We start from the raw sequence: 23,925 nt of genomic DNA, 5'->3' as shown, positions 1-23,925 counted from the left end.
TTTATTTTTGTTTATTTAAAGTGGGTGAAAGTTTCCTTCTCAAGTGATTTTTTTGAAAGAAAATATTACAACAATCTTTGTTTAAGAAATACAAGAACCCATGGAAATGTCAGAAGACTATCACAATTCATACTGAAGGAAAATAGTATTTAATCATTGTAAAATGCCAAAATAACCTCTCAATAGCATTAAGAACCAAATGAGTAAGAAAGTGTTGTTTCAATAGCATTGAGACATGACTGCTGATTTTTCTCATGCCTGAACTCAACAGATATATACGCTCTTTCTCATTCTAAGTTCCATCCTGTGTTTCTTGTGGTGCTGCTATAGTTTGTGCACACTTCATGTGCGCTCATGTCACTTAACTTACAAATGGAGATATGTTTAGGTTGTCCATTGAAACATGCTTTTTTATATGCATTCACACGTGCAAACAAGAAAACAAACCTGAAGATGAGTTTGACTTGCAGAGAAGAGTGTATTTATATCTCATGTTTTAAGGAATATTAATTTTCATTTCAGTTCTTGAAACATTCAAAAGCAAAGTACAGATCACTCGTTTGAGCCTGCATGGATTGCTCTTACAGAAAGATTTTCTTGAAGTGTTTTTCAGGGTGAGAGCGCCCTTCTGGCAGGTATGCTACAGGTCATTTTTACAGGAAAATACGCAATAAAAATTTTACAATTTAAAAAAAAATTACATAATTTTTCAATACGTCACTACAACATGATATATTTTTTTTTCTCAGGCAACACACTTCTGAGAATATTCAGAAATATTTTTGCTTCTTGTATTGTACCTCTAATGAAATGGGGGGTTTTTTCCACTTTAAGACTGTAATTTTTACAGACGTGAATTTTTCTGGCAGAACATCCTAGTACAGTAAAAATATATTCATACCATTCTGCTTGTAAAGATACAGCTTAGGTCTATTACTTCTGTCAGCATTAGCTACTCTGGTATAGCTTGGCAAAGTCACACTTGTATAATTACATTCTGACAGCAGTGCTACACATATCAGCAAAAACTTCATCAGCATGGACAAACTGTCAGCTGTTCAATTTTGCACTATTACTGCAAAAGAAAAACCGCAGCAGATTCATAGTCTGAACAATTTAAGGAAGTCTCATCAGAAATGTTGTGGTCAGAACAACCATCTTCCCTATTTCTTGTCTCTGCAAATTACTTTCTCTTCAGTCCTGCAAAAAGACATTTTCAGACAACTGCTACAGTGCAATGAGCTCTTTCTGCTGCTTAGAATCCAAGTATGTGGCATCTACAAAATGTTCCTGCTTTATGATATGACATAGTGACATTTAGTAAGTTATGATATCATAATAATAAACTAAATGTTTGAAGTCTAAAATTTATCTTGAATGTACATAATTTATATTTTATTCACATAATGTAGCCTTTCATTTTGTATTGCCCCCTCCCCCCTTAAACACCATCTTAATAATTTCAGTAAGGTTTGGATATTATGCAAGTGAAAGCATTATTGTTGGGTAAAGCACAAAGTAAACACCTGAAACAAAGTTACTACTACTAAAAAGCTAACATGTTAATTCCTTTTTACACTTAAAAAGATCACTTCTTATGGGAAGAGGGTCCATGTCCTCCTGTCTGTCCTCCTCAGGAAATGCTCTCACTGTGATGGGCTTTATCAGCTCTGTAGGTGCAAACACACCAGTATTGAGCACAGCAGAACTGTTTTCAAATCAGCAGTCGTAATCAGATTGCTCATCTTGAGTAGTTCAACAACTTCCACTGCAAAGGACATGAGGTTTGCAGCTTACTTTTGGACAAACGCTCTAGTCGTTATTAAGAGTACCATCTATTTGCAGATTTCAGTTAGTGTGTTTGTGAAGTTTATCATTACAAAAGAAACAAAATAAAATGTAGTGTTACTTACCTATAGACAGACATCTTACTCTTTTTCTGCACAGCCCTTGGCATTTTTAATCAATGTGTACATAAATGAAAAGAAAAAAAGCAGATTATCATATTGTCCTTTGTAGTTCTCTTTCAAAATCTCCTGATGATAGTCCACAAGGAAATAATAAATTGCTTCTATTGTAGAAAGGTATGTATCTGGCTTTCCCTTCTGATGACGCCAAAAGCAAGTTTTCCTTGTCTTCAACTCAATTTGCAGCAAGCCTGTTATGAAAAAAAGATGACAGATTAGAAAGTGTAGATTGTCAGATGGATGGGATGCTAAACAAGTATTTAGGGTTTTTTTTCTGGTTTGGCTGCTAGCCTGCTAGATGCATGCAAATAATTTCTCTTCCTTTACCTCCACTTTTCATCCGTAAAATGGAGGCAGTAATTTTGTTCTCCTTTATGGATCACTTTGATCAAAAAGTACTGTAAGTTCTAAGTCACCACCCTTTTATTTGCAATTAAAACTTATAGGTTATCCTTTAATTCAACTGCCCTCAGTAAACTGCAGGATCTCTTCAGGTGCGAAGAGTGAAACCCACACCTACAAAGACTCATCAATGTCCATAAAATTATTAATAAACTTCATCTTTTGCAAAGCTAATGCCTTTCAAGTGTTAGTTTTGCTGAACTGAGGAATATTTGCTAAAAGCCAGGCACTTTTTGTTAGTATAATGTATTGGCTAATTAAAATCCCATTACTAAAATACTTTTGCGTATTAAGTAACGGAAATCTCACTGGGGATTACTCAGGAGTATGGCAGAATCTGGTCATTAATTTTATTAGAAAGTAGAAGTATTCCCACTTGAGAAGAAAGAAAGAAATTTGGTCTCTATGGCACAAGAAAATATTCTAAACTGTTTTATTATTCAGATTGATTTTAAACACATATCTTGGGTTTTACGTTCCTTACGATACACAAACTACTCAAGATTAAAACCACCTTAATGTGTGATTACTGTGTAAACAGGATGGATAGATGGATTATAAAGAACAGAGCATACATCTGTTAAGAATTTCAGGACCAGGTTGTAAAATTCTTTTTCCAAATGTTAAAATTTGATGCTATATATGTGTCATGGGACAGTTTTGTACAAGCACTAGTATAAATAACAACATGGTGTAAGAATTGCTTGGAGGTTAATGACAGAGAAGTCTGGACAGAGAAATTTCTGTAAGGTCCAAATTCAGGAGCACAAACTGGCCTATAGCCCACCACTGGTAATTCTGCACTTTTCACCTTCTAACTGTGTTTAATTTTTTGTAGTGTAATTACAAGATGGATTTAGTTTGCTTTGCAGTTGCAGTTAGCAACGTATCTCGTACAGTAAAAGAAATCTGTCAGGTTTTTAAGAAAACCTGAACAACAGAAGATTTCAGCACTGAATTTAAATTTTACTGTTGACATTTCAGAACCAAAAATTCAAAATAATGCAGTCTAATTATTACCTCTAATAATCACATGCATGTATATTCAAAATAGTAATGAGGGACTGCAACAAGCTTGTTTCCCACAAGAGGTTTTGAGATTTGAATTCTCAGACCTTACCAAACCGAACTTTCATCAAATTCAGCAATCTTTCCACCTTAACAGCAGTAAACTAAATTTAAGAGGCAATTCCTCCAATGTAAACTCCCACGTATTTGTGTTTTGACCACATCCAAAAGTTCCTTGAAGCCAAGACCACGATTTAGCAACAGCTAAATTTATCTTTCAGATAAGTCGGAGTTTTAAAATGCTTTCGTTAGTGAAAAAGATGCACTCAGCGTGGAAGCGAGCAAGCATTCTTTCCCTTAATCATTTCTAGAGCAAAAACATCTCAGTATAGATTTTTTTTTTTTTTTACCTTGGAGTCGTTCATCAGTTATTATTTTATTAGTTTGATTCCAGGTACTGTCAATAAATATTATTTTCTTCAGTATAGTGCCTTCACTTTTGTTGCTTGAGATGCATTCATTTTTTTCCTCTTCAGGTTCTATTTTTGCTTGCTTAAGAAACGGCTCTCTGGAACAGTCATCGTCATTATCAGAAACACTTTTCTTAATGTACTTTTGGAGGTGGAAAGCAATATCTTTTACTGAAACTGAATTTGGGCCAGGAAATACAAGTGCTATCTGAATGAAGAAAATAAAGAAATCTTAGTGTCAATATAATCTAATAAACCACCAGGAATTATTTCAGTAAAGAACAGACATTTTCTATCGCTGTCCACAAACATTTGTCAGGACAAAACGAAAAAGTATCTCTTAAAAACATTCTATTACCTAAAAGGATACAAGACTATATTAAAATAATGACTGTTAGAGATCTTTAACTAAATATCACCTCCATGTTTCTACTAGCAACGCTAATACTTCTTAAAAAAAAAATCAGGCAAGATAACAGCTGAGCCCTGAGGAAGCTCAAATGCTACTTGTCATTGCAGCATATGGGGCAGGAAGGCCATAAAGAGTAGGTCTTTGTTTTATTCATGAGTTTTAGATCAGAAGAAATAATCTTGTCTGCCCTCACACCTATTGTAGGTCCTACAACTACCTTGCATGAAAAAGGCTTTATTTAGTAATCTTTCAGTAGCTTATTGCAGCATTCAGAACCTGTGACTTGGAAAGCCTGGACAACACAAAGTTGCTGCAATCTCCTCCCATTTTTGCCTGTGTTTCCCCATTGCTCTTTCTGATGTTTTTTTCAGATTGCAGTGCTTTCCTTGATGGAGCACTACTTGAAGAAAAGATTATTATTATCCTCTTCATGTAGCCAAAGAATAATAAGTGCTAATTATGACATAAAATGTGTAAATATCAGATTTCAGATTAATCACACCATTTCAATGTGCACATAAATACAAGCTCATAGCTCATCTTTTTTTTTGTGCTGACTGTGCCATTTTAGTAGGTTTTCTCTTTTTGACAGTGAATGCTAAAACTTTTAAGGAATTTAAATACTCCTACAGCTTTTCTAAGCTTTGGAGGTCTGTCCATAACCACTGTGCATTTGTAGGCCCACACTTTGACAGAGCACAAAGCAAAGTGAACTGGATTAACAGAAGAGTGCCTGCCCCCCACTCCCTCCCAGTAGAGTGCAGTACCACTGCAGGAGCAAGTACAAAAGATACCACTGCATCTCCCCAGCTATCTACACAGAATTTCTTACTTCATGTCTTTTTTCTTTATATTCTGGAATGCAAGGGTATTTATATATTGTAACATCATCAGGTGCCAGTAGCTTAGCATGCACAGCAGTGCTTTTTCCATCTGTTTCATTTGGGTGTTTAATAATGTCAATCTTCAAAGGTAACTACAGAAAGAAGAAAAGAAGCAATATTGATGCTCATACATGCAGGTACAAAAACTTGTAGAAACATTTATGCAAAATACAGGAGAACTCCATGTGGGCACATAACTAAGACATATTTGACAATTTGGGACAATGTTTTTGTTTTAATGGGTTTAGAACTAAACCAGAGGCAAGTGACAAGAAGCACCTGTTACATGCTCTCAGTTCATGTAAATAACAAATTAAGTCCAAAATGAATGGAACTTGCAATGCTGCAAGCTGTAGTGTGCTGAAACCTCTAGAAATAGTAAAGTTAAGCAAGACGTAGTCTTAATTTGAGCAACAAAATGGTCCTAAATCTGAATATTTCACCCTATTGCAAAAATTGCCATTTCAATGAAAATACACCTCAATCCAGGATGTCAAAATTTCACAGTACTTGTAAAGCATTTTCACAATGCCTTACAGAGTGTCTTCAAAACTGAATTTTAGTTTCTAGGTAATTTTACAAAATGTTTCAGTCTTCTCTGCTGTTTTCTTCCAAGTATTTTATCTGTAAGGCATTATGCTTTTTACTCTGGTTACGTGAATTCACAGCTATGATGTTTAGGCATGCCTTTTAGCTCACTTTTAATGTAAAATTCACATGTGGTTATGGATAAATCACATTCTTTGTTCACAATATATTCTATTGTTAGAGCTCTTAGAAACTGAAGAATGACATTTCTGTAAAGAAACTTTTAAGAACTAAGTGAAAACATAGTCATTTGCAAGCTGACTGACTTCAACTTACCTTCCCATCTAGTAAATACTTAAATATTGTTGTGAGGACTGAAACATTGTCAGAGTTGGTACATGTAATTCCTCAAAACCAATAATTTAATTGTAATAATTTAAACTGTAGTTTAATTATACTTATAGCTGTGTTAAAGATGTACATTCATAAAGAATGAGTCAGAAAAATGATCACAGACAGAGCGTCTGTTCTCCATCCCTGGTAACTACAAAGCACAAGAAAATTATAAAAAAATCATAAGAAATATTAACCTTCACAGTTGGAATTTCTTTGGTAGGGACAGTCTCAACAGGAACAAAGCATGTATAACAATAAAACATTCTTGAACTACTGCATCGAGGGCATTTTGATCTCCCACTCTTTTTTGCCTTTTCAAGTACTTCCTGTGATGCTAACTGTAATTGTTGAAGTGGGTTGTCTTGAAATGATGATGGAGTCTGCAGTTCCAGACTTTCCAAACACTCAGTATTTCCTTTTGGTCCTCCAGAGTTTTCTTCATTTAAAAGTATTGATGAATTTAAGGACATGGTTAGCTGAAATGCAATGTTATAGCTATTAAACAAAAATCCAATATGCTTTATTCTGTAGGATCCTATTATCAAAATAGACACATCAGAGGTAACAGAAAGAACAATAAAATAATCTCATTCAGTTGTTATAGCACCAAGAACTCCAAACACATTTCAGGACAGCATGAGATAAACATCTAGAAGGAACTTGAGATCTGTATCCTTAATGAACATTCATTTTACTAAGTCATCCTATTCCACTCATGCAGGTTTTGTCTATTGGTGGCATCAGCATCTAAAAGCTTATGAAACAGTGGTAGGCACTGTTCCCTGGATGAGCAGTCCTGTTACTCTTTATCATGACTACTGACAATGAACAAAATGTCTACAGAACAGGAATCTGTAAACGAAAATTTAATGTGCAGATTGTCCTGAAATGTATTGTGTGTGGGCAAACCAAACTACCTGAATGAAATCTCTGTGAACAGAACTTTGTGAGATAAAAGAAATCCTCCAGGACTGAGCCTTGAGGCTGAACAAATTAGTGTCAAGGGCTAAAACACTACTTTGGTGCTACATGTATGTGATAGGAAGTGCTGACCCAATCTAGACTCCTTGATGGATTTTTTTTCAGGCTTCCTTCAGTATAGATGCCTCACTCTCTGTAATCAGCCAAAAATTTCCACTGTGCACTCTGCGCAGTGCATCAGAAACAGGACTGTATACCCATGCCTGATCCAGACAGGATCAATATTCCTGTGTACATAGATTCATAGACAAAGTTACAGCTATAGTGAAACTCTTTGGACTAGATAACTCACCATCCTCTCTGGTCTTCTACAACCAGGAGCATGCACAGCCCGCAGCATTTGCACTTTCTGCTGCATCACTTAAAATGAAAAAAGCAATTCTTGGTATTTACTTACAGCTAATTTAGGTTTATTTTTTTTGTGTCAGAGCTCACACTTGTGAAATGATCTAACAAAAGTCATGCTTAACAAAACCAAATAAACAGTAATTCTTGAGATGTGATCCAAAATTAAATGTTAAATAAAACCAAGTTAAATTAATTGAAAAATAACAAAACCAGGAACACTCGGTTAAGTTTCCAATCAAAATTCAGGAAGAAAGTCTTCCTTATTTTCTGAGAAAATTAAATATTGGTGTATGCTATGATGCCTTCTACTCCCCTGCCAACAAACTCCAATTTCTGAAAGGTCGGGGATGTCCATTCACATAAACACAAAATCTAATATGCATACAAATTTTACACTGCAATTTGCTTTTAAATGCCTTTGAGATGAAGGCAATGTATCTCAGACTAACCCATATGACTATCAAGTTTCCTCAAGAAGCAAAGAGGGCAAGAGGCCATATAATTGGACATGCATTCCCAGCCTGCAAACTGATTCTTTTCAGTATAGTATCTTATGGCAGTGTGCTATTCGACACCCTGAAGCACTTTCCCCATCGATACTGACAAATGATACGCCGCTGTAACAGCACAGGCACACCTTTTTGGTCTCCAAATAATAGCGGTTCGCTAAGTTACGGCAATTACATAAAATATGCCTTTCGAAAGACAGCAACGGTTTACCAAACTTCTAAGACCCAAATTTCGAGTCAGACATAGCACTTTAAGAGCGTAAATAACAACTCCATCTACACCTATCTCCAACTCCCAATCACTGCTGCTGGAGGGTACCTTTCTTATCCCAACTGCAATTCTAAGACAACTCAAAAACTGTCAGGACGTGGGGGTTCTGTGTAAAGTTCGCGAAGTGCCAGAAAGCACGGTCATCTGGTACTGCTGTATGCTCGCTCATCTCTGCTCATTAATGTCTGCTGAGCGGTGTGGAAGCAACACGGTTAGACCTCGGTGACAACAGCTCCCGAGGCGGCGGATGTCCGGGAAGAACGCGGTTTGAAAATTTACAAGTCTGGGAATTTCCGTGGCAAGAAAGTCCCAGGGCAGCATAAAACTGGCTGTGGGGAATGCAGCAGAGATCTGAGCAACTGAGGGAGAAAAGCCGCCTCTTGCCGCAGGTTACCCCAGCCGTCAACCCCAGTCCCGGCACCGGTCTGGAGTGGACCCCATTGCGAAGAGCTGCCCGGCCGCCCAGCGCGCGTCTACGCCTCCCCATTACAGGCCGATGGGCTGCCGGAAGATGCGCTGCCTCCGCGCCACGCTCCCTCCTCTCTCCTTTCCCCCCGCTCCTGGGGCCTCGACGCCCTCGCGGTAGGCGAAGAGCCCCACTCCGGCCCGGTCCTCACCCGCTCCCTCGGCCCCAGCCTCTCCGCAGACCAGAGGGCGGCCTGGCTCTTCTGTGACCCTCACCAGCTCCGGAACGAAAGTGTCGGGCTCTGCCGCCGCGGGGAGAACGGGCCGGAAGAGCGTGCCTGGGAGAGCGCTTTTCGGCGGGGAACGGTTGCTAGGGCCTGGGGACGGCATGCGCCGGGCCTGGAGCAGCACGTGCCGCCTGCGGGCGCTGGAGGGCCGCACGCGACGGCAGCAAGCGACAGACTGAGAGACGGGCTGAGAGTGACGGAGAGACCGACAGACTGACTGACACTGACACTGACTGACGGACTGAGAGACGGGCTGAGAGTGACGGAGAGACCGGCAGACTGACTGACACTGACTGACGGACTGAGAGACGGGCTGAGAGTGACGGAGAGACCGACAGACTGACTGACACTGACTGACGGACTGAGAGAGGGACAGACACTGGTTGACTGACACAGACTGACAGAACGACTGAGAGATACACCGACACTGACAGACTGACTGACGCTGGCTGACTAACCAACAGCAGAGAGGGCCTGAGGGTCTTTCCCTGGGCGGGTGCCTGGCTCCCCACACACCCCACTGCAGCCATAAAGAATAGTTCTTAGTTTAATTCGTAAATTTTAGATCAGAAGAAATAATCTTGTCTGCCCTCACACCTATTGTAGGTCCTACAACTACCTTGCATGAAAAAGGCCAGTGATGGCTTTATTTAGTAATTTTTCACCCCCCACACCCGCTGCAGCTGGAGCCTCCCAGCCTCCCCAGTGGAGAAGGATGGCTCAGAGAGGCCCAGTCAGCATGTGGTGCCTAACTTTGAATCTTGTCTTTATCTGAGGGCCTCCCACCCCAAGCTGGCTTTTTCATCTTTTGTGTCACAAAAGCCTGAACAGAAACCACGGTGCTTTACCTGAAGGAAGAAACCTGGCCTTTCCCACAAAGTTCTTTCCAGGTCTCTCAGCCATGTGGAAGGTCCCCAAGGCTTCACTCTGGGGGGTATTTCCTCCTCCTTGGGAGGTGGTGCTGCCTGGCAGGCTCAGTCCACCAAGTTAGAAGTATCTGGGAACCACTGTCACAGGAGGTTGAAGGTTTTGCTAAAAGCTCCAGGAAATCTAGATCGGTTAGATTTTTTTTACCTGTTTTTTTCCCCCTCAGTTATAGCAGTATACTTGCTGCATACTTATGGTTGACACCGAGGGCTGAAAGAATTGCATTGCCGTATTTGTTCTTTTGCATCTCTTTAAGTAGGACATACAATCTTTTCTGTGGAATTCCTTGGCCTGGTTGAGGGTACTACTCTACAGTAGCATTTAGCCAATATTCAGTGTTCAGTAACTGCATATTTTTGGTTGAAGTGGCTAAACTAAGCAGTAATTTTGGTACAGAGAATATTTTTCTCAACTTGGTGAAATAAAGTCTGTGACATATTAGTTGTAATAGCCTTAAGGGGAAACGTTGGCATTGTAGGCAGATTTTATGCCAAACTTTGATCTCAGTTACACCCCGAAAACCTCACTGCCTTCAGTGGTATTAGGTTCAGTGTCAGAGGATTTCTACCAGCATTCTGTTGTTACTTACTGTGTTTTGACCTGATCCTTTTTTCATGCTAGCAGTATGTAACACATTGCGGTAGTAGGAAAAGGCTACATGTCACTATCCATATTTTATTTCCTTATGACAATGCAGCTCGATGTGCAGTTATTTATTATTCAAAATAACAAAATGTTCAGTGCGCACAAAGAAAACTTTTATAATAGTTTCTAAAATTCTTCCTTTCCAAACTTAATTATAGTATATTTTACTAAGTGTACCATCTCTTACTTTGTGTGAGTTATTTGGGTGCTTAATCTAGAACTTTTTTGAAACAAACAGAGCCTTTTTATTATTTCAAAGCAGACTCTGAACTCAGAATTACTCCTTTTTGTAATTTTATTCTATACAATTACACAAAAGCTGTGATATTAATAGAACCATTTTCAGGACTGGTTGCTATATAATTTTTTTGGGGGTTCATAATTTCACAATTTACTAAAAAGGTAATTTTTTTTCAAACCAATATTTCTCACACTGAGTTTCTACTGAGATGTGACAGTCCTTGAGCTTTTAATTATACAGAACTCAGCTGTACCAGCCGACTGACTTCATTCAAACTTCTAATCTACAACTCTTACATTTCTTCCAACTTCTAAACAAGAACTGAATATATAAGAACAGAGTGGATTTGCTGGGTGATTGGGCATTCACTTTTTCTTCAGTATGTATTTTAGAAGTGGATAATAGTACAAATATTTTGTGTAGAGGTACTGAGAAGAAAATGTATTTTCTGCCTTTATGATTAAGTGTCCTTACATATTTTTCAAATTTTTAGTATGTTTCTCAGTATCTAGGAATGTGTAGTATTCTTCTGTTTATTGGAAGAAATTACCATGAACGTGCTCTATATATGCTATAGTGATAGCTTTGACTGTCAGTTTTAATTATCTACAGTTTAAATATTTGCTGATATATGTTATCTTAATTTTTTAAAAACACCTCCCACTGTATGTCAGCAGAAAATGCAAAAGCCTTGTTTTACTTTCGAAGAATTCTTATAGTCACAAGATAGGGTGAGGTTGACTGCATATTTTAAGTACCCTTGTGTATGGTGAACATGCTGGAGTCAGGTTCTGACAAAGCCATGTGAATATAAATAATGAGACTTCAGTCAGAGCATAGACTGTATTTCCAAGACCCTTGGGCACTGGAAATGAAGAGGTTTGTAGAAATGACAAACCTTATAGAATCATAGAATGGTTTGGGTTGCAAGGGACCTCCAAAGGTCATGTAGTCTCTGTTGTTAACTTTTCTTTTTCTCAAAGCTGAACCATAAAGGAAAAGTTTTGTCTTCTGTACAGCAGTTTTCAATTGTTGGAAGCATGCTTGAGTGATGACACTGAATCAAGCTTTGTCCACAGCATTACTAACATAACACAATGTCCTGAAGCCTGAGATGAAAAGTTCTCAGGAGCATGAAAAGGGGAATATCTAATTTTTGTTTTTCATGAGTTTCCTTTCTTTTCTTGTATTGATAGGGAAATCTTTGCATATGCCTTCGTATTTTATTAAAGAATTTAATATAATGTGGTTACCAGTGATGTGTCAGAATTACATTCTGTCTGGAAGAAACAGAGCATTCCTTTTGACCTGCCTATGTTATGTGCAAGTATTGATTCACTCATAGCCTTTAGCTACAGAGATATGAGAAATCTGCTTCAAAACAGAACTTCTTCTCTCTAAGTAACAAAAGATGTTTGATATTTTGATAGGAGGAACATTTCGTTATTTTTTTATAAAAAGGTGCATTTTTAATCTGGAGCAATCTGACATTGGAAACATTTTAGTTTGGGCTAATGTTGAAGCAGACAAGTAATACGTTTTGATTTTCTAGTTGGTTTTACTCACCTTTTACCCTTTTACTCAAAAAATACCGCAATTAATTTTTAAAATAAGAAATTATTTTACTTGCTGTCCTGCTATTAAGACAGAACATGCTATTGTCTTTCAGCTAACTAGTGGTTTAAAAACACATTTATTTCTCTGTGATAATACTTACTAAGTTATTTCAGACAGTGACCAACTTGATGATTAACTTCAAGTGACTACTGTCGGTTTGAAACATTTGCTCAAATATTGAAGCTGCTCATTTAAATTCTTTGCTATATCAAGGAACAGTTTCCTCCTATGCTTCCAAGGTGATTGTCAACAGGTGTCCTTTCTGGGAACTGAAATTGCACATAACTTTATTTGTCTCTTTAGAAACATAATAACCGTTTCCCCCCTTATGTCCTTTCTCTAACTAAAAACTTACAGTCTTTCAATTACTTTGTGTATTTCATAATGGGTGTTCCTGATATATTTCTGTTGTCTTTTTGAAATGATGGCAATCATATCTAAATGCAGCACATGGGAGAAGAGGAAATCACATTCTACATTAACAATGTTGCCAATGATACTTAGAAGGTATATGTAAATACTTTTATACTGATACAACAACTCTTTATGCTGAATAAAGTTCACAATTTTACCTAATTTAATTGTTACATTTGGTTAATTTTCCACAGTAACTGTTTTAACTACATACTGACTGCAGAAGTAATGGCCAAGTTCTGTCTCTCTTGATGAGCCTTATTTATTCTTGGTAGATAAGTTACAAAAAGATTCTTTCAGTGCTGTGTTAGTATGTTCTGTTGAACACCAGTCCACTGTAGATTTGGAGAGGAGAATAAACACAGTATCACTGAACTAGAGTAGCATGCTGAAAAAATATTCTCATTACAATGTGGACCACCAGATGTAGAGGTAACGTACTGCCTTTGAATAGAGTACTGGCAGACACTGGCTCAGATTTTTTCTTTTTTCTTTTTTTTACAGCTTCTCCTCAGTTTGTGAGTGTGAAGTGTCAAATTTATAATGTTAAAAATTCTAATAAGCTGAAGTCCTGGTTCTGCCTGTGTTTTATTGATTAACCTCAACTGCAGCAAGTGTAGGCCTAAGACTACCTTTTCACAAAACTTTAAAGTACATCAGTTCAACATATAAGGAACTAATTTAGTTAGCAAGTTTATACCATCAAGCTTATATAAACTTTTAGATCAAATTGACTGTTTATTTTACTTTGCTTACTTTGTGTAGTGGTGCTGGGTTTTATAAAAGGTATGAGTTTGGAATATTTAGATTAAGAACATAAATCAAAAGTGCATGAATTCCATTACCTCAGGTGATCACTGTGTTCTTTATTAAGAGGAGAAGGAAAATATTAATGTGGGAGGAGAATGCAGTTATGTACTCTGGCTTTGATTCAGTGCAACACTTAGACTCGGTCTTAATTGTTGGCTGATAGACTTAACATGCTTCAAATAATGCATGTTCTTAAGTGCTATTTTGAATCATTAACTACTGTGATATATATATATATAGTAAAAACTCTGTTAATACATTTAGAAGAACAACATGGCTTTTGGTTCATATAATGTGTAAATAGTAACATTTAGATATAAAAGATTTTTTAAAATGGTCTTGTTTTTCATTAAACATGACCACTTAAATATTAACAAATAATACTTAATTCTATATCCTAACATTAGCCCTAAGAGACTTGTTGAAAGTAGGTAATTTGTTGAAATCAACGTGCTCTAGTTCAGCCTTAACAGGGAACTTCGACTTACACATTCCTTAAGCAACTTTTTGAGGAGTGAACTTGTCTGCCAGGTCCTTCTCCACAGAGCTACTTTCTAGCAGGTCAGCCCCTAACCTGTACTGGTGCAGGTGGTTATTCCTCCACAGGCGCAGGACTCTACACTTGCCCATGTTGAACTTCATGAAGTTCACTTCTGCCTCACCTTTCCAGGTCTTGCTGAATAGCATGACAGCCTGAGAGTCAGCCACTCCTTCCATTAATAATAATGATGATATCTTAATTCAGATTGTTGGTATATAAATATGGATGAGTAGTTTAAAACACTAGCCTGGGAAAGAGACAAAAGAAGTCTGAGCTGACAATTCATGGCATTATTTCTCTAAAAGAAAAATAAAGTGGATCAGGCATTTCAAAATGTTTTTGACAAAAAAAAAAGTCAGGCAAAGTATGTAACCTTTGTTAAATTGTGCTGTTTAGATCTATCTTGCTGTAGCTGTTTAGTAGCCCACTGCTGACTCAGTGGAAGCATACTGCATTCTAAATGTTTATTTTTGTAGCACAATTAGCTGGACTGGATCACCCAGTGTTTAATAATGATAAAGTTTTACTGCAAATATGAGACATTTCTGAGAACCTGCTTGTGTCTCTAACTATTTATGTGATACATATTAGACGCAGTTTTGGAACTCTTCCTGTGTAAGATGACTGAGAATGAAGCTAGACCAGTGTTTTTCCATTGAATTAAATTAAATATTTTCCCCCATTAAATTAAGCTCTGATGTCACTAATTGTTTAAAAGCTTATATGCTTCAGAGTTGGAGTGGATAGGAACTGAAAATCTATTTTAGAGTTGGTATCAGGATGATAATGAAAATAAAGTATTGCAGTTTTAAGATTATAGGCTCCAGTCCAGTCATTGTCCCTTTTACAGAGACTGTTCAGAAGCACATTTGTTAGCTCAGTCTTTTAGCTATTGCAGAATTAGCCAGCAAGGATATGATCGTACTCAGAGAGATAACTTATAACCAAACTGATGAATGCAGATTTCATGTCACTGCTTTCTTTGTGTTACTGTGTAGGAATACTCTGGAAGACTCTATAGTAAGCCCCTAAATGCAGTCAGGAATTTAAATTCAAGCCATAAACAAAACTATACTAATTTGTGGAAAAGCTGCTGAACATAGTAAGTTGGAGTTTTTTGTTATAACAGACTAAGGAGCTCTTTACCAATAACTATTTGTAGATGGTCTTGAAGGTGTCTATAAAAAATGGTCACTTCATTTAAATATTCTTAAAGAATTCAGACTGTACCTGTCCTAGAAGTTTCCACTGGAAATAGTATTATATTGCCATCAAGTATCTGCATATTTTGACTAACAGTTTATGATTTTTAGATTGTACATGTCATTTAATATCCATTCCAAAATTTAGATTTAGAGCAGATTTCTATCTTTAGTGCTTATTTATTTAGATTTCATGACAATGTGGATTTCATTATCTCGTATGTTGAAGCTGATTGACAAATGCAATAGAAATATGTTTTTGAAGCAGATATGAAATACAGAAATATTTCCTCAAAACCTTTCTCTGTGTCAATCACTATTTGTTGGGCAGAATTTTATTTTTAGTTACAGCCAGAGAAAATTGTATGTAGAAAAAGATCACCCTGAAAAATTTAATTTAGAGGAGATTTGCGTACTTCAAAGTTACATATGCATCAAACTCCAAATGGGCCTTTAACTTGGAAGAGCTGGGTAAACCCACAGTATACTCTGTAATGTGTAACCACTCTAAGTAGATAATGAATCGAATTAACTGAAATTTAGTCAGGACAGAAAGAAATTCCAAGACACTGGGAGACCACTGCTATGGTACAGATTCTGTATATGTATGAGAGTTTTGGTGAGGGAGCTATGCGAAATTCTACTGGAATAAATATTGAAAACCACTGAATGAAGTAAATTATGTATTGCTGCCAGAGTAATTCGCAACCTCAACAAAACATATACAAATGTATTAAATTACCAGAATTGGAACAACCACAGGGTAAGGATATTCACCCATGTGCAAAACCAAGCAGAAGCAGAAGGGAGATAGCAAAAACTATCTTGGCTGGCTTCAAGTATGAGAATGTAACTATTTCAGTTAACAAGCTTGGATCCCAAGCCTAAAATTGACCGTAGGCATAAAAGTTTGCATGACTGAGACTGAAAATACAGCTATTTTAATTTCAGTGGGGAACATTCATTTGGCAATTTCAAAATTAGCATAAAACATTTTTCTAAAGTAACATTTTGTTTCTAAGGTCTAAAACCAAGGAAATGTGCCTGGAAGAAATGGAATCTTGAAAGCCTTAAGGCTGCCGCAGTAAATCATACTAGTAAAGATGCTACTGTTAACATACAAGCTCTGTCAGTTCTACAACAGCCAGTAAGTCTTGTAAATATTTTAAAACACATAATACATGTAACTTCAGTATTTCAGAATGAAACAGTGCATTGCAAAATCTAATTGTCAACATAAATTATTAGTAACATTTTCAGATTGTGTAGCACAAAATCAAAATGGGATAGCGCTAAAAAATGAATTGTAGATTTTGATTGACCAGAAGCATGTACTCCAAATATACTGACACTTCTGTTTGATTAAGCTGTCAACAATATTACGGGGTATTGAAGAAGCAGCTGATACTCCGTCTAGTAAAATCTGATGGCTTTGATTTGTCAGTTCCTCTAATAGTAATGACAACTACTCTTCTTTCTACTCCTCTCTCTAGCACCTAGCTCCTATTTTCAGCCTATAAGTACTACCCCTTTGTCTTCCCTGTCCTGATGGATCAGATCTTGACTTTTTATTGTTTCATACTAGCCTGCTTTCTCGTGACCATTATCTTCACATGTTTTTTTCCAAGCTGATGCTGCTTCTAGCTTGTTCCCTTTCTGAATGTTACCCAATACTGTGTTTCTTCAAACTAGCCAGCTTTTTCTCTCTTCCCTCTGTCTGTTCTAACAACTACATCCAGCATTTTATGTTACCAATCTTCTCATATTTCTTTTCTATCTTCTTCCTGTCTCAACCATAACCTAACAACTTTTCCCATCCTTGCCTTCTTTCCATGGGCTCATATGCTTTTTCTGCATGTAGATCATTCCCCAGTCACCAACGTAGGAAAACATTATTTTTTGTGGGACAAAACTCATAAATTTGTGTTATTTAAGACGGTGGAGTCTCTGATTTTGTGATTTTTCATTTTCTAGTTTCTAATTTGCTGTATAAAAAAGGGATCTTTAAGACAAGCTGAAGAATTATTTTAGAAATTCTTTAGTGATGGAACTTACCTGAATGAGAAAAGATCTCTCTGTGCAAATTCCCTAGACTCCTCACCCCACTCTGTTGATAACAGTCCCACTCCCCAGCCCCTACCCTTTTCTTGGATACAACTCTGAAATGTTTTCTCTAGAGTTATGTTAAATGCTTAGGAAAAGATGGAGGATCATCTCTTGTATCTATTAAAGGAGAGAAGGTTTGGATTGTGCTGTACTCAGGAAATCCTGAATTAGTGAAGTACTCCACACATTTCAGAGGAAGGGAAGTGTTCTGGCATGTACCATGATTCCCATAAAACTTTTTCTTGTAATGTAGATGTAAGAGAACTGCGTGGGTTTTTCCCAGTGGAACAGCCTATCTGAACAAAGCAGAGAGTTCTCTTGAGACCTAGATGAACAATTTGGTCTCAACAAATGAACACAGATTTGTAGAATCTTCACATGGATTAGGTTCACACATATGTTGTGGCTTAATTGAGTGAAGTATATTACTGTTGTTACGTTTTGCCTGTTGGCTTTCCTGAAGAATTCTCCTTATTTTACTTTAATATTTCCTTTCAAATGCAATTAAAAAAAAATAATGTGGTTTCTTTAACGGTGACAGTCAGTGTTTCATCAAGTTACAGTCCTCAAAGGAAATTCTTGTTTCAGAATCAATTTTTGGTGTGTTGCTCAGTTTACAGTACATTATTTAGAAATAGAAATGTATCCAGGTTTTTGAACAGAGGAACATTTGGGTTTAAAAAGCAATGTGCTTTTACAAAACCTGAACCAGTGGAAAAATTTGCATAATTTTTATAAATAGCAGTGGGTTTGTTTGGGTAATGATATTTCCTTTTGGATCTTGGTCATTGTAGTACTCTACTAGTATATGAAAACAACAGTAAGAAACTGAGTGGAAGGTGATTTTATGTGAAGCAGGTTCAGTGAATCACCTCAGGTGTTGTTTATAGTAACACTTCTGACCCAGGGAAGTCTGTTTTAAAGGCATTATCTTGATGTTTCTCTCCAACATATAGTGACTTGGTTTTTTCCTATGACAATAAAATAAAAGAGAAAAGCCTTACTATTTCAGCTCTTCCTGTTAATATCCTATTCTGTGATCTGCCTCATTGCTGTAGGTTTGCAGGACGCTCACAGTTTTATTTAGCAATCACTTGTTCTCTTTTATGGGCACTGCAAAGTTAGTTGCTTGTTCAGATAAACTGAACAAGCATAGCATGTCTTACACAAGAATTGAGTGTCCATGGTTTCTAAATATTTCATTTCCTCCAAAGGTCTCATCTGGTGTTCTTTTTATTGCTTATCGAATAGGACATGGGAAGTGGCTTGCTCGAAGTTAAATCAGAATTTTGTAGCAGAATCCAGTTTTAAAGGCGCGCAGATAAACTATGAAAATTCAACAGTCAGTAGTTGATGACTTGATTCTTGTTTGTCAAAACTGGTGCTGTCCAAGGTAAGAGTAAATTGTGTTTATGTTTATACAGCTCTTAGTAATCCTGAATTCTGATTAAAATTGTACCACGTAACATTATTATTATAAAAACATTTCTCATAGTAATAAAGATATTACTGAATTAGTTGGAAGAATAGATGGAGTGATTCTTCCCCTCTGCTTGCCACTGGTGACAGCACCCCTTGACTACTGTGTTCAGTTACAGGCTCCTTACTGCAAGAGAGAGACGTAGACATACTGGGAAAAGTTCAATAAAGGGCCACAAAGATGATTAAGGGACTAGTGCATCTGTCCTATCGGGAAAGGCTGAGACACCTGTGGCTGATTAGTCTGGAGAAGGCTCAGAAGGGATCATATCAATGTGTGTAAGTAACTGAAGGGAGGGTGCAAAGAGGACTGAACCATGTTTTTTTACAGTGGTGCCCAGTGACAGGACAAGAGCACTGGCACAGATGGGGAGAGGGATTGTGGAGTCCCTCTCCTTGGAGATGTTTAAAAAAAACATCTGGACACAATCTTGGGCAAATGGATCCAGGTGGCTCTGTCTGAGCAGAGAGGTTGGATTAGATGACCTCCAGAGTTCCCTTCCAACATCAACCATTCTGTGAGTCTGTGAAAAACGTGAGACAGAGATTCTTTTAAATAAAGGTGGAACAATAAAACATATTTGGTTGAGGTTCTTCCCTTCATTGATATAGGCTAGAAGTAGTGTATTTGCTGCTTTATGAAACTGGTAATATCTAATTAAGACATTACATAAGCATAACATCACACTCTAAATATGTCAGTCCATTGTTGGCACATGGTCAGAAAACAGAGGTGCAAACCAAGTATTATCCGGGTAGTGGGTACAGCAGATAGCTACTTTCCTCATGTAGCTGAGCACATTCTGTCTGCTGCTTCTTGAAAACGGCGTTAACCTGACACCTTCAAGTTCTCACTAGGTACCAATATCCACCTTTTAGGTACCTGGTATCCTTTCAAGTCTGTACTTCTCTGAAGAATGATCAGTGTTCAGATCTTTAATGGTCTTCACTAAGATACTGTTTTAGAAATTACTTAAAAATAAGGATTCTTACTTGATATTGGACAGTCTGAAAACACCATAATGTTTAGGTGAGAAAAGTATGCATCTTCATTCTGATTATTCTGCTTTTCTGGTCAGCACTGAAGGAAAATAGATTCTTCTCACAAGGAAGTAATTTTCTCTGTTAAGAGTCAGTCTTTTCAAGTGCCAGACTTCTAAATAAAAGGGGTTTCTTAATGAAACAACTGATCTTGGTAAGCTAGGATCTGTCTTCTAAATGGAATTGAAGAAAATCTCCCTTTTTAAGTCTGGAATGTAAGCAGTTAAATCTCAGTGTCTGGAATGCTTGGGATTTACAAGCTAGTTTTCCTCAGCCAGGTATTGTGGAATTATTTACAGAGCTCAAGTTTTAGCACTTGTTAGTTTTAATACCATATGAATTTTATTTTGCTTTTCCAAATGTTTATAATTTTATAATTACATTCTGGAGTTGTATTTTACAAAATATTATTAATTTAAATGTATGGTGTTAAAAACGCTTTGTAGAAATTTCCCTGTCTGCATAGTGTTGAAGTTAATATCCTCACACAATTCCTTGAATATTTTCCCATCAGATTTGCTGCTTTAAAGGCAGTCCTGATGTTCCAAAGTATTCTGCTAATGGCACGGAAAAGTTTGCTTTTTTTTCCTGCCAATAAATCCACCTTTTCTCCTGTTTTAAGTAAACACGACTTAAATAACTGCTAAATTTTAAAATACATCCAGTGATGTAAACAGTTGCATTTCTGCAATGTTTGAGTATGGATCTCAACTCTGATGATGACTGTTTCCGGAATTTGGGGAAAATCATCTAACCTGTCACTTTCATTTTCTAGTTATGTTAAATGTTATGAAATTATTAGTTTTTTTCAAACGTTAGTATTGAGGAATAAGATTGCATAGGCTTATGAACTGTTTGCTCTACTCAGACACTGGTTGTGAGTGCAGTGAAATACTATTGTGCTCTTATTACTTTATTGATTTAACAATAACTTACATTTTGTTTCAGCTTATTCAGAAAGAACGTACGTCTTCAAAAAATAATTTAAAGCACAGGCAAGTGTATTTTACTAATTACTCCATTAATTATTTAGCAATCTGATTATTACAGAATGGAATGTGTTTACACCATTTTGCATACCTTTAATGACATACAAGTTATTATAGATGAACTATGAGGCAAATGTGTAATTGTTCCCATAACATTGTAAATGTTCATTTTGTATAGTTGTTCAGAGAGGTTAAACTGCACTTTAAATGTCTGGTTTGAGAAAAATAACTTTCATATGGAATCATGGACTCAGCTGGGTTGGAAGGGTGCTGCAGGTCTCTTGCTCAAAGTGGGGCCCATGCCAATTATAGACTAATTTGCTTAGGGCTTTGTCCAGGCAGGTCTTGAAAACCTCTGAGAATGGAGATTCTGCTGTCTTCTAGAAATTCCACAGATGAGATTAGCTTATTCCTGCATCACAGAGTATTTATCAGCACTAATACAAAAGATAAGCAAGTAGAGCCTTGTTAATTAAATTTAAAGAGCCTGCGTAATGGAGCAGTTTCTGGGAAATGCAAATGGTTATTGAAGGTGGCTAAATAGAATAGCCATTTAAACCACAGGAGTTATATTTCAGTTCTGAACTCAGTCTGTTTGCACTTTCTAGTGCCTGTGGTAAACAGAGGAAAAAGCTAGATGAAAGCCAGTGCATCTGAAGGGAAAACAAAGAAATTACATCTGAGAGTGGCTTTTATAGCCCACTTTGTTTGGATTTTCTTGAACCTTTAGTACTCAAAAGGTTAGTAGTGAGTCATATCCAGACAGGTATATCTGTTTCTTTTCATGCGAACGTGTTTTCGTCCACATGGTATATTACATGATTGATGTTAAGACTGGGTTGTGATGTAATTGATAAAAAAAGGCTTTTGTGAGGATTTCTGATATCTATTTGAATAATACCTGTTAAAATCTAAGAGAGTCTTTTTTTTATTTGTTTGTTTTTTAAATTCTTTTAATAGTTTGATGCCATAGATCATTACTATAAATTTTCTGATTATTATTCTCTGGTTTAGCACTAAACTGACTTATTTTGAAACAGCTGAAATTATATTTCAGAAGAGATTTTCTAAGTTAAAGATACACTGAGAATTGTTCAACTGAGCTGATCTGGTCTTGCTTTTCTATTCATCTTTTCCATTATGTACTGGAATAGAACAACCCAGAATATGTCCTAACCTTTAAGTCTGTTTGACTATTAAAATGCCAGAAGCATCAACTAACCTATTTTAGATCTAGAAACTTTTGCTAGTGTGTTAATGTAGATGATGAGTGTGAACTTTTTTTATATAGTTACAGAAAGTCGTGCAGACAGTTATCAGCAAAGAAAGTTATAGTACACTCTCTAGTGAACAAGTAATAGATAAAATAGCAAAACCAAAATAAAGGTTTACTGATGTATTGACAAATTTTTCAGCATAGATCAGTTTATATCTACACTTTGATGTTTGATACTAACAAGTCAAAAATCATAAATTATTTCCAAATTTTGCTATTTTTAAAAAACCAAAAGCTGTTAAAGAGAATTGTCATTTTCTGTGAGTGCTGTTGTAATATAGTAAGTGTCTTGTATAGGAAAAAACGGTTGACTAGACATTTGTAGTGAAAAGTAGAGCATTGAGGACCATTAGTGATATTAAGCTGACTCTATTTCAGTCATGTAGCAGTTGATTTAGCTAATTTCTTGGTGATCATTATTTAAGTATTTATCACAATACCAAGAAAACTTGTATGCAAACCGAACTGAATGAAACCGTACAATGTGTTAGTTGCATAGAGCTATGGCTGAATACTTTAATAGCTATAAAATTAAGATGTCTTGTCTTCATCAGGTCACGCTGATTTTAGCTAGAGTTTCAAATTAGTCATATAGGCTCTTATGTATTTCTAGATCTGTGAGTATAGTTTCTACCTACTCTACTCATCTGAGGATTAGTTCCAGCGCCTCCTGGAACTTAACCGTCTTTTACCTGGTTTAACTCTGAGCATGGCAGTAATTCAGTTAGCAGGAGTATGTGGCAAAGATGTTTTACATTTTTGCATTGTTTCTTTTGAGATGTCCATTGTGTGATTTGCTTCAGGCTGTCATTTTTGTCTGCCATCCAATGTATGTTGGCAAGAGAGTTGTGTACTAGTCTTTGTGTCTGGTCACAGAAAAAAATTCATGCATCTCAGCCAGACCATTTTGTTATTCCTTTAGAATTAAAAGCATATGAAACAGATGCAGCTTAATAAGTATTTTTTTTTATAAATAACATTTAAATAACTTAGAACAATAAAGTTCAAATACAACTTAAAATAAAGTTTAATGCTGTAACAACAGAAAAAGCATGTATAAGGATGGAAAAACAATATTGAAAGCTGTATGCCCTAACAGGAATTATACAAAAGATAGGATATGTTACATAAAAAACCTTAATATATCTGAATTTTTGCTTCGTCGTTATATAGAATGTTGATTTGTGAAAAGTGAGATGAAGTACATTATTTATTCCTATTCTTTTTTTACATACACTATTTGAAACATCTTTTAGAGCAGCATTAGGTATTTGTTTCATTAATAGATAGGAACATTTTGTAGTAGAGTAAACTTAATTTTCCCAAACTAACTCTTTTATCTGAATACAACAATAAACATTTACAAGATTATATATTTTTTTCTGATCATATAGTTTATGTATAGGATATCAATTTTTTGGGGGGAAGTATTTAAAATACTGCTCAGCCTCCACATTTATTATTGACTTGATAATCTGACAACTCATTCCAGCAGCCTTAAAGTCTGACATATTTTACATAACATTATCATCTGCTTATTATTATTATAGCAGCCATATTTAAGAAGCAGATAAGTTTGTTTTTTTTTTTTAAATAAAATATTATCAGATAATCAAGTAATGACTTATTCTTCAGGGTAAATTAATTTAAGAAACTACCCAGTTACAATGACTAAGATAATGATTGTACAACTCTTTAGAATTTTTTACAACTTTTACTTTTAGTTAGCAAATCTGGTTTTGTGTATATTTTCAAATCTTTTTCATGTA

At 36.3% G+C, this 23,925-nt stretch overlaps 1 protein-coding gene across 1 annotated transcript; it reads right to left on the bottom strand.

Annotated features, from left to right (window-relative positions):
* Positions 1–1,928: 1,928 nt before the first annotated feature.
* DTWD1 (DTW domain containing 1) lies at positions 1,929–6,552 on the bottom strand. The gene is made up of 4 exons (XM_054388206.1): positions 6,262–6,552; positions 5,092–5,235; positions 3,788–4,055; positions 1,929–2,158 (listed from the first exon to the last, which is right to left on the bottom strand). Exons 1-4 carry the CDS (start codon positions 6,535–6,537, stop codon positions 1,929–1,931), a joined length of 918 nt encoding a protein of 305 aa, XP_054244181.1. The 5' UTR covers positions 6,538–6,552.
* Between the last annotated feature and the right edge of the window lie 17,373 nt (positions 6,553–23,925).

The sequence above is a fragment of the Indicator indicator genome, chromosome 16 (assembly GCF_027791375.1).
Source record: "Indicator indicator isolate 239-I01 chromosome 16, UM_Iind_1.1, whole genome shotgun sequence".
In the NCBI taxonomy this organism is placed as follows: Eukaryota; Metazoa; Chordata; class Aves; order Piciformes; family Indicatoridae; genus Indicator; species Indicator indicator.
The sequence above is the reverse complement of the archived record's forward strand: the minus strand, read 5'-3'. Positions and strand labels throughout refer to the sequence as shown.

Excerpts from the sequence above, each read along its gene's own strand:
- DTWD1 (XM_054388206.1), bottom strand. The coding sequence starts at position 6,537 with ATGTCCTTAAATTCATCAATACTTTTAAATGAAGAAAACTCTGGAGGA. Across the intron at positions 5,236-6,261 it reads AAGAAATTCCAACTGTGAAG|TTACCTTTGAAGATTGACAT; the intron begins GTTAATATTTCT and ends TTCTTTCTGTAG. Across the intron at positions 4,056-5,091 it reads ATAAAGAAAAAAGACATGAA|ATAGCACTTGTATTTCCTGG; the intron begins GTAAGAAATTCT and ends TTCTTCATTCAG.